Raw genomic sequence first — 14,711 nt, forward strand, 5'->3', positions numbered from 1 at the left:
TTTTTTTTAGTAAATAAAAGTTACTTCCCCATCCTAGAGCCATAGGCAAATTTAAAAGTGTAACCTATTCACAAGTCTTCTGTATCAAATTTAACTACAATTACCAAGCTCAGAGAGGCCCCTCCAGAAAACCCTTGCAGCAGCCACAGAGGCTGGTACTAATTTTGTTCATTTGGTCCCCTCTTCTGATGGTGTATCAATTTAACTTTTGTGAAGCTTGGTACAGCATATACCAAACCAACGATAAATAGGTAGCACCGCATCACACTGTAAGCTTTGCTAGGATTCAGGTCAGATGACTTGCAGATCTTTCCCTTTATCAGCCTTTCTCTTCTTCCTCAGAGAAACACAGAAGATCCTGGTGAACCATTCTATATGAAGGCATGGCCTGCTATTATCCAGTATCCTATTTCCTCGAAATTTGTGACAAGCTTATTTTATAAGGATGTGTTCATAAAAAGCCAGGGCCAATGCCCTACCTTTTAAACAAATGTAAGTAATACATAGGAACTTTTTAAAAATCCCCTGGAATTGCCATTATTCCCCATAAATCTATAAATACGATAATGAAATGCCCTGCAATGACTTCTGTCCTTTTTTTTTTTTTTTTTTTTTTTTCTTTTTATAGCCATACCTGTGGTATATGGAAGTTCCCAGGCTAGGGGTCAAATTGGAGCTGGAGCTGCCCGCCTATACAACAGCCGCAGCAACGAGGGATCCGAACCATGTCTGTGACCTACACCACAGGTCATGGCAATGCCAGATTCCCGGCTCACTGAGTGAGGCCAGAGATCGAACCCACATCCTCATGGATACTAGTCGGATTCATTTCCTCTGAGCCACAATGGGAACTCGCACACATTTTTTAACTATGTTGTAACTATGCTTAAAATTCATGTTCAGAACTCACTCACAAAACATAGAAATGGGGACCCATGTTTTCTCATTATGCACTGGCAAGAACACTTCCTCCTGCCCTATCCCCAACTGCATACACACCTTAACGTTATAAAACACCCCAGAGAACAGTCTTCAAAAGAAGGCTTTAACTAGTAACTACCTATTTCACCCTCCCCTAAGAAACTTCAAGACCCAAGGCTAAAACTACCCAGGCATCCATCATCTCTAGACTTGAGCTCACCTGGCTCTGCAAAATCACCCATGTTCTGCACAACTCTTCCTCTCAGATCCTTCCACTGTGTCTTCAAGAACTCCTGGACCATCATCACCAAAATCCCCTTTGCTGTCATTCTCCCCTCCAGATGTCCCCTTCATCTCTGCGCTCTAACAGAAATCTGGGTACTCCCTCAATGCTCCCTTCCCCTGAGTGGATGGCTTCATCTCCCACACATCCTAAATCCTGGGGGTGGGGGAAGTGTCCTCTTTGTTCTCACAGCCACTTTCAGATCATTCTTCCTTTTCCCTTTAAAAAAATAACATCTTTTTGGCATGAAGCACATGCAATCAGATGATGCATCAGTTACATGTAGGTGCTGCATTTATCTACAGAACTTCTGCCTCTGTTCCTTCCCTGTTCGTGGCTGCTGCTTCCTTTCTGGCAGAGATAGCATGGCCAATCACCGTAAGTACTCTCCTGCACAAACCTCAATCTCAGTGCCCTTCTCTTTCTATCAGACTCATCAGGAAAAACCCTAACCCTGGTTAAGTCCACCGCTCCACCTCCACTGCGTCTATACCAGAGCTGGGGAAAAGCACCTGGTTATGCTGGCTGGTTTCCCTTCAAATTTCTTTTCTTTTTGTTTGTTTCTTTTTCTTTCTTTCTTTTTTTTTTCTTTTTCTTTTTTGTCTTTTTAAGCCCACACCCACGGCATACGGAAGTTCCCAGGCTAGGGTTCAAGCTGGAGCTGCAGTGGCTGGCCACAGCCATAGCAACACCAGATCCAAGCCGTGTCTGCGACTCACACCACAGCTCATGGCAACACCAGATCCTTAGCCCACTGAGTGAGGCCTGGGATCCAACCCACATGGATACAGTCGGGTTCATTACCACTGAGCCACGACGGGAACTCCTCCCTTCAATTTTCTAACCACTAACCTCAAGTAAGCTGTCAGCACTAGCAGGCAACCCTTATACATTTCCCTACTTATTTCACTTTCCCCCTGAGAGGTCCACTTTCCATTTTCTCTCCCTCCTCATTTTCTTGCCCCTTTCCTTCCACCTCAATGCCAGCTGACCACCTTGTTTTACACCTCTGCAAAATCAGAGCTTTGCTCCTGTCCCTCCTCAAAACTCCACTCCTGCCACCGTCACCTTTCTTACATTATTGGTTTCTCCCTCCTCACTTGATCATTCTTGTCATTGTTCAAACATGCTCTAATAGCTCCTATATTTTTAAAATCCCTCTTGACCCTAGATCCCTTTAAAATAACCACCTCATTTCTCAGTCCCACCTTATGGTCATCTCAAAAGAGTTTTCCCTCTGCCACTTGAATCATTCTTCTGCGACTGCAGGTTAGGAACCACAGAATCATCTTTAAGTGTTTTTATCCGTCCCTTATCTGTCAGAAGATACTGCATGTTCTTCATCAAAATGGTGAGCATCCATCTGTTCCTTTGCCTTTTCCCTGCCACTCCCAAGGCGGTCTCTTGCGGCACCACATCTAAATAACAGAAACAGCTCTCCAACCTCTGGACTGCAGAATCTCCCCCTGCTCATGCATTCCAGACACCCCCTCCCCACAACCCCAGTCTGCCTAACACTGACTTCGCCATGTTCTGCTGCTCTCTGCTCATAAGCCTACAATGCTTTCTGAAAGCTCCTATCACCAGGCCCAAGCTCCCTGCATGATGCTGAAGACATTTCATCATCTAGTCCTATCTTGCCTCCCATCTTTATTTTCTGTTACCTATCAACACAAAAACTTACTCTTTTAGAATCATTTCCCAAGTGCCTTACATATATATGTCATGCAAATCACACTTCCACATCTTATTCTTTTGTCCTCATCATTCTTCTTCCTGGAATCCATTGCCATCTAAATTCTCAATTGTTCAGACTCCACCTCCTCCATGATACCTTATCAGCATTCCAAGTCTTTACTGCTAGTAATGATATAATTACATACAGTGATAAAACATCACCAGTGCTTTCATTTGCAATACATATTTGAATATCAGGAGAGCATTTTCTTCAAAATTATTTCTCAGAAAAGGGAAATTCTCCATACCGACTTCTTCCAAGACCGAAAATATTGCAGGGTTCTTTATTTTCAACAACAAACTACTATTTGTGGAAGACACATTAACCTTAAGTGCCCTCAACCAATCTTACTTTTGGAGTCTACAGAGGCCATCTGACAGAACCTGTTAAAAAGGGGCAGGGGTAAAGAAGTGAATCAGCTACAGTTAATTATTCCTGAGGGAATGATCTCAAAATTGGGAATGCTGGACCTCGTAAGCCACTTGTTTAAAAACACTTTAAAAATCAATGCGATGAATCTCCACATCGTACAGATCATAAATACACATCTCACCACTTAAAAATCCAACCGTTCTAGTTTTAGGTGAAGAAACACTATGTTTTGGAAGAAAACTTCTTGTGATAACTTGGACTCAAAATCTGCTGCATCTCTAACCTCTTAGATAGCAGTGGAGAGGATGTGCTCAGAAAGGGTGTCCAATGACACAGAAGGCAGCTCTCCCATAGGCAGTGATAATGATGGTGATGCATTTGAAATGTGAATAAAAGTTTCATGAAATGTAAGAAAGGCATAAAGTACTCATCTAAACGGCTGTGTTATATGACTGACCTAAAATACATATGAATAATTACATTAATTAAACAGACATGTGACCCCTTTCACCTATATCTCTGGAAGTCTATACATACATGGAAAAAATACTACTTTTTGCAGGCAGTGGGGATGGGGACAGGGATGAGCAAATTGTCACAAGACAGTAAAAATGAGTTCAGTAACTGTGTTGTCTAAGGCATGATGGGATTTCAAAAAAGACTTTACATGGTTAGAACTGGGCTTGTGGGTCATCCACCATGTGGACCGTGGTTTTTCAATTTTCAAATCCCAAGGACCTAAGACTCTGTACTCAAAATTTTTATTTCTGCTGTTTTCTACCATACTCTTTTAATGCTTTCTCAGCACTGGTAAGCCAAGAGAAATGCTCTTTTAGGAGCTACTGCTCACCTCTTATTCTTTACTACCATTCAATGTCTTGGAAACCTAATACCATTCAAAAAGTTAAGTCCTGCTCTATTGCCCCTATAAGCTTGATTTCGGACTTGGAAAATCCTGGGTATCCCAAACTGTATCGCTAACTCCTCCATCTTAGAACAGTATCACTGCAGAGATAAAAGGTATATATAAGAAAGAATGTCTCATTTACCCCTCTTTCCCCGATTCACCCCCACTCCCTGAGCAGAACCTGGGGCTAAGAGAGAGTTTAGTGCTAATCAAGGGCAGGGCTGAGATCCCAGCCCAGGCCTCATCCTCTGTGAATTCTGGGTGTTAGGCACAGCACCCAGGGCTGGGTCTGTCACTCATGATTACTGTAGTCAATAAGCATATTTTCAAGTCCTCAGTCTCTTTTCTAGGCTTTATGCATGAGTGTACAATAGTTATGGGCCACACTGATCTAATTTTCTTGTTATTTTAATGTGATTCCTGACTTCATTCCAGAGGGAAAGTGCCCAATGACCCATCCACACCTGTGAGATTTTGCCCCACGGCAAAACCAACCTCCGCCTTTGATCACCACTGCACGACTCTCCCACCTCTCCTAGATGCACGTTCTTGCCAGATGAGCTGCATTTCTAATTACTGCGCTCCTCATGGAGCACCATCCTATGGTAAATCAAGCGGAATGGACATGGTGACAGCAGATGCGGATCTCAAGCACGCCACGTGTGAAATCATCCATTATGCAAAGGTGACCTAGGCAAGCTGGCACAAACTACCCTGCCACTTACCACCGCAGCATTATCATTCCACGGCTTTCAGGAAGCACACACGTGTGTAGATGCACATGCACACACCATCACATCTGCTCCTGGTCAGCTCTCTGCATCTTACCTGGGATGAACAAAGCTACCCATCTCTATAAGCTTTTCTTTGTCTTTTCAAGCTCAAATACCATCACTGCTCAGAGTTATACAATGCTAAGGCTGATGACCGAAAATGAGTACTCACCTTCAATCCTCTTTAAAGCTGAAAGGCACATATCCTTCCTTGGAAACTCAAAGGGATTGTTACAGGTTCGAATGGTGTCACACTCACATTTCCCATTGATTATATTGCAGCCAGAGACAAGGTTTTCATTGCATGGTTCAAAACCAAGCAGTTGGTCATCATCCCAGTTCTCATCTGTAAAACAATTAACAACCACATAATGTTTGCTTGTAGCTTCATTCCGAGGCCTGTCTGAAAGCAAAAAGGTGTGAGGACGTCAAGATTAACATCCAGTTTTGACACCTCAATTCAGGAAAGGCAGTTTGGCAGAAATTTTACAAGTGAATGAAACCCAACCTCCTAATCAATGAGGAGACTGAAAAATGGCCATACACATCAACATGAAATAGCTCTACAAAGCAACATTTGTGCTCAAAACCCACTACTCCCCTGATGTGTTATTATAGGAACAACTGAGATTCTTTAAAATTTTTTTCATTTTAAACAGATTCCAGGATTTTCCCATGTGCAATAAAACTAGAGGTGTTGCATCTGCCAATCTACAAAATTAATCCAAAAAAAATCCACTTTTTTTTTTTTTTTTTTTTTTACTCCATCTGGTAGAGACCAGCTTCAGGTTTAAAACAGCTCTATCACTTCAAACATCAAGGTAGTGCTGATCAGTGTAAAGAGACACCACCCAGAGAATCAGGAATGGGAAGTTCCTGTCGTGGCTCAGTTCCTAATGAACCTGGCTAGTATCCATGACGACGGGGGTTTGATCCCTAGCCTTGCTCAGTGGGTTAAGGATCTGGCCTTGCCATGAGCTGTGATGTAGGTCACAGATGTGGCTCAGAACTCATGTTACTGTGGTGTAAGCCGTCAGCTGCAGCTCCAACTAGACCCCGAGACTGGGACCTCCATACGCTGGGGATGCAGCCCTAAAAAGACAAAAAGAAAAAAAGAGAAACTAAGGGGCTACAGCCTAGGGAGACACTGAGATTGTCCAATTATGAAGCTGAGACCAAAGCAGTGTCCTGGGTCATAGGATGGAATTGACTGTAAGGAAAAAATAGATTTTAAAGTCAACTTTTCGCAGGACCCAGTTCAGAAAAATGGAACAAACATGACAAAACCATAGGCAGACTCAATCCCTAATAATATTCCTTGTAGCTGAAACACCTTGTGGAGGGAACCAAACAGTTTCTCCAAGTCTCTGGGATGTTATCTGAGCTTTTTCCCCTCTTCACATTATCTTTAACAGATACTTCATCACACCTTAACTGGGTACTGACTATTAAATAGTAAACATGTTTCTGATAACCATATCTGGAGAGATTTTTTTTAAGTGCTTGAATTTAAGACACTTAAACCTGTTGCTCAAAGTAAGGTGAGTATAAAGCCATCTTAAGAATGAATTTTCACAGAAGGCTGTGCAAACAAATGGCTAGATTTTTATAAGGCTCACTTTTCCTTCTGGTGACATCGCTGACTTACTGCCTAAGTCAGGAAAGACTGTTCTTCCTCACAGAAATAAATAATTTTCTTGTCAAGGGGGTCTTTAGGAGGATGTCACTTATAAATCAAAGAGCTTCAGGGTGATTCTTTGAAAAGGGAGACTAAAAAACCTCCTGTGTTTTGATTTCAGAAGATCAGGCTCTCATATTTGATTAAAGCTGTAGCTCTCAGTAAAATGATTTTAGAAGTTTAAGCAAAAACACAAGTTATTTGTTTTAAAATGTGATTCCCTATTTAGCCTGTATTTGGTCTTTAGAAGTAACACATACACACATAAAGGGACATTCCTCTCTGCAAGGTGATGGTGAAATTACTAAATTACTTTGAAAGGAAAACGAGAAAATACATCAAAACAATTCAACACTGTAAAGTAAGTGATAATTTAGTCTTCCGTTATAACCCATGACAAAGCAGTGCTTGTAAATAATTTCTCATCTCTGTATTTAAGAGCTGACATCCTACTAGTACCATCAGTCTAATCCAGTTCAGTGAAATCTGCCATGAAGGAATTTTTTGACTGTATATTCAAATTTGTAATTCAAAGTTAGCTCAACCCTAGGAACTTAAAAACTAGTAGGAAACTCAGTAACATTTAAACCAGTGAAAAACCTCTTTCCCATCCCATATTCCAAGGAGTCTTTATCACTATCTTCGTTAATATGTGCAGTTAATGTAACACCAAACCGAGTGGATTCTAACGCAGATTTTTTTCCCATAATAAACACCCCTTCTCTTCTTTATAACAGGAACTCCCTGAAGCCATTATTCCTGAACCACTGCAGCATCCTATAACCTGCCTCCTCACACTGCCCCACTTCCCAGTCAGTCATCTTCCTCAAAAAACAAACCTGCTCATTGGTTCTCTCTTGCCAATAAGAAAAAGCCCAAACTTATTATAGCATATAAGGACCTTCATGATACGGCTCATTGTGCACCAATCCCTCACACATCCTAATCCTCCAATAAGCACACTGAGATGCTCAATACAAACACTCAATAAATGCTCCTGGGTCTTTGCTCCCAGAGCATCATCTGACCAGAACAGCTCCTTCTCTCCCTCTCTCTGATAACTTTTTTTTTTTTTTTTTTGTCTTTTGTCTTTTTTTATTGTTGTTGTTGTTGTTATTGTTGCTATTTCTTGGGCCGCTCCCGCGGCATATGGAGGTTCCCAGGCTAGGGGTTGAATCGGAGCTATAGCCCCCCGGCCTACGCCAGAGCCACAGCAACACGGGATCCGAGCCGCGTCTGCAACCTACACCACAGCTCACGGCAACGCCGGATCGTTAACCCACTGAGCAAGGGCAGGGATCGAACCCGCAACCTCATGGTTCTTAGTCGGATTCGTTAACCACTGCGCCACGACGGGAACTCCTCTCTGATAACTCTTATACATCCCTCAAGACCCAAGTCAAGTGCTACCTCTTTGAAAAATGTTCGCCAACTCTGAGCTCTCTACCCTCCATGCTCCTACAAACACCTGTACACACCTCTAGTCCTTTCTAGTAATGGTTTTATCTAAGTCACATACGTCAAATTTCCCCATTAGGCAGGGAGTCCTCAAGGGCAGGAGCCAACTCTTACCCAACTCTGAACCTCCCTAACCCAGGACTGAGTGTTCAATACCTATATTGATTTTTTTCATGTCACTGGTACAGTCAATGCTGTTATTTTTTATTTTTTTATTTTTTATAGAAAGTGTCTTGTGGAGTTCCCGTTGTGGTGCAGGGGAAACGGATCCAACTAGGAACCATGAGGTTGCGGTTCGATCCCTGGCCTGGCTCAGTGGGTTAAGGATCTCATGTTGCTGTGAGCTGTGGTGTAGGTCACAGACGAGGCTTGGATCTGGTGTGGCTGTGGTTATGGCCAGCAGGTGTAGCTCTAATTAGACCCCTAGCCTGGGAATCTCCATATGCCGAGGGAGCAGCCCAAAAAAAGAAGAAGAAAAAAAAAAAGGCAGAAAGCGTGTGTGTGTGTATTTATACACACACACATACATGTAAAACACCATACGGAAAAGTATATTCCAATATAATGAACATGTTTACACAAACATGTGTAGGTAAAGCATTAATGAGGCGCACATTTTGGAGTTCCTGTCATGGCTCAGCCGTTAGTGAACCTAACTAGCATCCATGAGGATGCGGGTTCAATCCCCGGCCTCGCTCAGTGGGTTAAGGATCCCACATTGCTGTGAGCTGTGGTGTAGGTCACAGACATGGCTTGTATCTGGCGTTGCTGTGGCTGTGGGTTAGGCTGGTGGCTTCAGCACCCATTGGACCCCTACTCGGGGAATTCCATATGCCTCGGGTGTGGCCCTCAAAAGACCAAAAAAAAAAAAAAACTAAATAAAAAATAAAAAAGAGACACGCCTTCTGATGAAATTCTCAGACATACTTTGGCACCTTTCCCTCCGAGCATCATCTGTCATTACTTTCTTTCCAAGCCCAGCTCTAGACTTCAGCCTCTTATCACCTGGCTGGCGTCAACAGCCCTTCTAAGGAGTCCATCTCAGAGCCAATTTGTTTTCACTGCCAGATGCTTTTCTTGGCCTCCCACAGGAAGACCATTTTTCCTGACTGTGGAATCAGAATTAAAAGGCAACTGCCCTGAATGCTCCCTCAGCTCCTTACTGTTCTCAGCAGAAGCCTCTTGGCAACAGCAACAGGCTGCACCTGACAACACACAGGTAAGCCTAACCATACCGCCAGCAAATGTCACAGTCACTGTGTCCAGTCAGGAGGCATCTGACTCTGAAGCCAAAGATACCTTATATACTTTTCTTTTCTGAGAAGAAACCCTTTCAATTCTATGCCCCCAACCTAATCAATACCTTGTTTTTCTTCTTGGCAAACAGTTCCCTTAGCAACCACTGCTTCATAGGATCAAGTTCAACATGTTTCTGAAACAAATGCTTTCATGTCTCTCTATTACAGAACATTACACTTTAAAATAATTTAACAGCCAACCAATAGGGATTTAAAGTAAAAATTTAGTGAGGTTTGATTATATAGAAATCAAATGTGAGCCCAAAAGTGCTGCTGACAGCACTAGGCAAATTCAGCTTCAAATCGCTAAGTGAATCCACATATAGAACATTAAGGATCAAGTTGTGATTCTGATGTGGCTCCTGATTTCCTTTTGGACTGGTCAGGGGGTTCAAAAAAGTTAAAAAAAAAAAAAAAAAAGAGGGGGAGTTAAAAAACAAGAGTACTGCCCTTTAACTATTTATATCAAGTTTTTTCCCCTGGTGCTCTCCATGTGACAAGATGAAAAGGTCAAGATAAAAGAGATTCCTCTGCAAATGTCTTTGTAAGGTTGTAACTTCTGCAATATACCAAAGCTGAATGTTATTTTCTCTAAGTATATAAAATGAGAGAAATTTAATAATTTCAAGTATGAACTGAAATACAGGCCTGTTCAAAGACAGTGAAACATGTAAGTACTCTGGTGAATAGTCAGTTATAACTAACTGCTCACTGGACACCTCCACTTGGATGTTTAGAAGACATCTGGAAATGTGATGCTTTACCTTGAGACAACTGCGGGATTTCAGTAGGCAGGGGGCTTAGCCTACTCCCCATTTCATCCCACAGAATTTTCTTTTTTTTTTTTTTTTTTGTCTTTTTGTCTTTTGTTGTTGTTGTTGTTGCTATTTCTTGGGCCGCTCCCGCGGCATATGGAGGTTCCCAGGCTAGGGGTTGAATCGGAGCTGGAGCCACCGGCCTACGCCAGAGCCACAGCAACGCGGGATCCGAGCCGCGTCTGCAACCTACACCACAGCTCACGGCAACGCCGGATCGTTAACCCACTGAGCAAGGGCAGGGACCGAACCCGCAACCTCATGGTTCCTAGTCAGATTCGTTAACCACTGCGCCACGACGGGAACTCCAGAATTTTCTTAAGATGTAGATTCAAGGGTTCAAATTTAAGCAAACCGATAACTTGTACTGCTTCCATAAAGGACATTCTTAAGAGAAACTGACTTTTTCATGTGGTTTGTGAATTGGTTATTAGTATTTACTCTACACCAAGTAGAGTGTAGGGACAGCACAGTCTGGGGCCACAGTCCCTGCTCATGCTGAGAGACCAACAGTTTATCAGCACTGCTCTTGCACCTCCTAGCGCAAATGTAGACCCACAGAATCCAAGCAAATAACATGTTAATATTACTGTGAAAGTAACTTTGACCTCATGTACTACCTGAAAAGGTCTCTTGGGGATCCCCCGGGGGTCTGTGGTCCTCACTTTGACACCTGCTATTCTAAAGGGTATGTCTTGCTGGTATACCTGGACCAGGACATCACAGGGCCCAGGTTTAAGAAGTAACAAAAGGGCATTGGGTACCTCTTCTCCTAACAGTCACCATGGAACCATAAAAACACATCACTTTTTTTTTTTTCCTAAAATAAAGTCAGTATAGTGCAAAAATACGTGATTTTTCCCAGCACACTGATACTATAAAAAGATCAGGAGCAAGTTTTCTCACAATGAAAAAAAAAAAAAAAAAGTCTTTGCAATTACATGAATACCTTAAGGCTTATAATCTTGCTTAAATTCCTTCCTTCAGTGCAAGGAATGGCTGCTCTAGTGGCTGAACTCTCCACTACATGTAACTGTCTGGGGAAGTTGAATGTACAAATAAAAAGCAAGAGATATATTCTCCCATGTTTAAAAATCATGATGAAGAAACTACCCCTGGATCTTATACTTAATTCTGATGAAACTAGTCTGCGTTCAGAGTAAATGTCTTCGAGGCGCCATGCCCTGAAGGAAGAAGCCTGAGCTCAGTTTGTGAGGCTGCAAAGGATGGGCTGCCTGCACTGTAGATGCAAAGGTTAAGGGCAAATTACCTTAGTCAGAATTTATTTGGGTTCCTACTGTTTATATTTATCCTGTGTTCACAGTTCCATTGGTTTTGAGTGACCTGCTCCGTCCCTGTTTTTCCCAATAGCTCTCCTATTTTTAGTGTAGTGAATGATTTTGCAGAATGTTTTTAAGAATGCACATGTGGTGCCAAAGCAAAACCACCTGAAACACCTGAACTTCCAACGCCACCTTCAGTCTTATTTTGGACTTGATCTTTCTGCTTCACAGACTACCTTCCAATATTCTTGATGATGCCTGAAATTCCTTCTTTCCACAGTTACTGTAACAGATTCTAAGTGCAAAGGCTAGTGAGAAAGGAGTTGTGATTCTGAGGGTAGGAGAGGGGCCTCGGGGGAAAAGGATGTGAAAAGAGAGGAGTCTTGGAAGATGCAGGGAGGTACATCCATCTCCAGATCTAGGAAGCAGCAGCTATGGAGGCTACACCTGCTCTGTGCTCAGGAGTTTGAGGAACCAGCCCCGGCTGCCTGGGCCTAAGTGGTCTTAGATTCCACCTCTCTACTCCTCAAAATATCTTTCCATCTGCTTACTGGTGTCTGATTCCACTAACACAGAATAAAATGTTTCAGGTATGACTGCACTTATTGGACAAAGTACTGTGCATTCGTCTGAGATGCCCAACTTCCTGAAGGCAGAAGGCATTTGTAGACTCAGAGCCTTTCTTACCTTGTATCAGCTTAAGGTAATAGAGTTTACTTCAAACTAAGACATGGCTGTACCCCACTATGTGGCATTCCACTTACCAGAAATATGTTACAGCAGATATTAAAAAGCAAGACACAAATTCATGGTACACTCTCAGAAGCTCACAGTAATGGAATTCTGTTGGCAGAAGAGAGGCTGCTGGGAATATATATCAAATTAATTCTCCAGCTGTTCACATATCCCTGTGGCTACAGTAAGATGCAAATAGCTAATACTGGCATCTTTTTCCATGCCAGCCTAGAAACTCCGGTGTAATGTAAAACTGCTGCTCTTAACTCCCCCAGCTCCTGGCTGGCTGTTATCAGGCATTCAGTTCTGCTCAAGGAGGAAACTAATACAGTGAGTTTTCATTCTCTCTGCTTCCAGCTTAAGGCGGATGTTCCCTCTCCCTCTCTTCCTTGTGCTATAATCAGTGCAAAGCAGGAAGGGCAAAAGCTATGGTTATCAATAGAAATGATTCATGTTATAAAAATTTTATAGGTATTTCACTTTGTGAAATGATATTAGGCATAGGTAGACATGTACCAGAGTGGACAAAGCCTGAATCTAAAACAAAGGAAACACTGAAATAGGCATAAAAATTTTTTTGAAGACTCTGAAATTGATGATATTGGCGTCCACTATACACCAACAACTGAGCAAGGTGCTAAGGACTTAGAACACTAGAAAAGAGGAGTTTACAGTATAATTTCTCACCACTCTAACTGAAATCAAACCAAATTGTGAATAAAATGTTCCTAGGAATCCTGAAACAGAAGAAAAGATTAAGTAGGGGAAGGATGATTTCCTTTTTGATAACAGGAAGCTGGTGGGGACAGAAAGGAGTTTAAGAGAAGACAAGCAGTGTCTCTAGAAGCAAGGAGCTCATGAAAGATGAGGAAAGATGGGACTACAGGGCACAACTCTGCTATTTCACAATTCTGCCTAAATTAGGAACTGTCTATCCTCTACTGCACACAGCAAAGCAGACAGCCCAGAGCTCTGTTCCCCTCACAGACAGGCTCCGCCCAGGAGACCACCTCAGCTTTGTCATGACAGCGACCTTGAGCAAGGCATTTAGTCCTCTTGGCTCCAATTTGTTTCACTGCTAAAATGGAGGTGGAAAGGATAATTCATGAGGTCCCTTTAGACTTCATCCTCGTGTTTCCATGATTCTGGCATCTCTGCTGAAATTGTATAACGTTAACAATTTACTGGGCACAGGGTCAGAGAATCACATGCTTAGGATGGTCATAATTTACATTTAAAATAATTTCCCATTCATCAGGCTGGTCTGAGGTTTGGAAAACAGTCACTGTGCATAGTAAGGCAAGTCCAGGGTGCTTTTTATGTAACAAATATCACTTTGCAGGATCTTTCTAGCACCTCCAATCCTAGAGGACTTAACGGCTGAGGTCTCAACAGATTAAAACAGGATTGGCCATGAATTTGTAACTGTTGAAGCACTGTGTCACTACACAATTGCCTCTACTTCTGAATATATTTGGACATTTCTATGACAAAAAGTTTTTTTTTTTTTTTTTTTTCCCAGTGGGAGAAGACTATAGGAAAATTAACCAAATACTTAAAAGTGAAAACAATAGAACTGTCACATGTCACCACTGATGAGACACAGTTAAGGCAGTGTTTAAAGGGAAATTTCACAGGAAATAAGAAAGATTAAAAAAAAATGAGCTAATAAGCATTCAACTGAAATTAGAAAATGACCAACAAAGCAAGCCCAAAGAAACAAGAAAGATGGAGATAAAAAATAGTATGGAGAAAATCAATGTAATAGAGATAAAGGCAACAGAGGTGATTAACATAATAAAAACTGATTCTTTAAAATGATTATTAATGCATCTCATAAATGGCTTATTATTAACAGTTTCATACAGCATGGCAACTCATCCAGGTACTTGGACATATAAATATATGTTTTCAGTTTCTCTTTCTTGGTTTGACCAGGAAATTATGCAAAGTCAGACATTAAATGGTTACATTTCTGACTTTTTTTTTTAAATAATCAAAACAAGATAGTTGATTGCTCATGGAAATTCTTCCCTGGCTACTCACAGTTTGATTGAATCCAATGTTATAGAACTCAAGCCCCTTACATTTCCTCTACTTTGAGAATGAATTCCCAAACTTTTAAAGGAAAAATCTCAGGCCTTCTCCCTTGACCAAGGTTTGTGCCATGCTAGACTGGCCTTCCAGGCAAGCACATGTCATTTTAAGCTGCACAGTTTTCCCTGAGCGTGAATGTCCATTAAAACATAACTCCTTGTTTAACCAGCTTCAAAAAATATTGGTTTTCAGTTATCAAATGTACTGCTACTTAAAATTTAATACATCTCAGTTGAGGGAAAAATTATCTTGGAGAAGTACCTCATCTAGATCCTCTAAAAGCCATTCCTGAATGAAGCCAGGAGACTGGCCCTCCTTTAGGTACTGCCTCACAGTGTTTTATTCTCCTACAG

At 41.8% G+C, this 14,711-nt stretch overlaps 1 protein-coding gene across 4 annotated transcripts in view; it reads right to left on the bottom strand.

The window, feature by feature from the left end:
* CRIM1 (cysteine rich transmembrane BMP regulator 1) overlaps nt 1–14,711 on the bottom strand; it is a 203,263-nt gene that overhangs the window by 155,557 nt on the left and 32,995 nt on the right. For 3 of the 4 annotated variants that reach the window (XM_021087638.1, XM_021087639.1, XM_021087640.1), the window contains exon 2: nt 5,167–5,340. The exons of the other annotated variant lie outside the window; for it this stretch is intronic. In XM_021087638.1, the coding sequence (XP_020943297.1) occupies nt 5,167–5,340 (174 nt within the window). The remainder of the gene's footprint in view (nt 1–5,166; nt 5,341–14,711) is intronic. 4 annotated transcript variants of the gene reach the window in all.

Source organism: Sus scrofa, chromosome 3 (genome assembly GCF_000003025.6).
Source record: "Sus scrofa isolate TJ Tabasco breed Duroc chromosome 3, Sscrofa11.1, whole genome shotgun sequence".
In the NCBI taxonomy this organism is placed as follows: Eukaryota; Metazoa; Chordata; class Mammalia; order Artiodactyla; family Suidae; genus Sus; species Sus scrofa.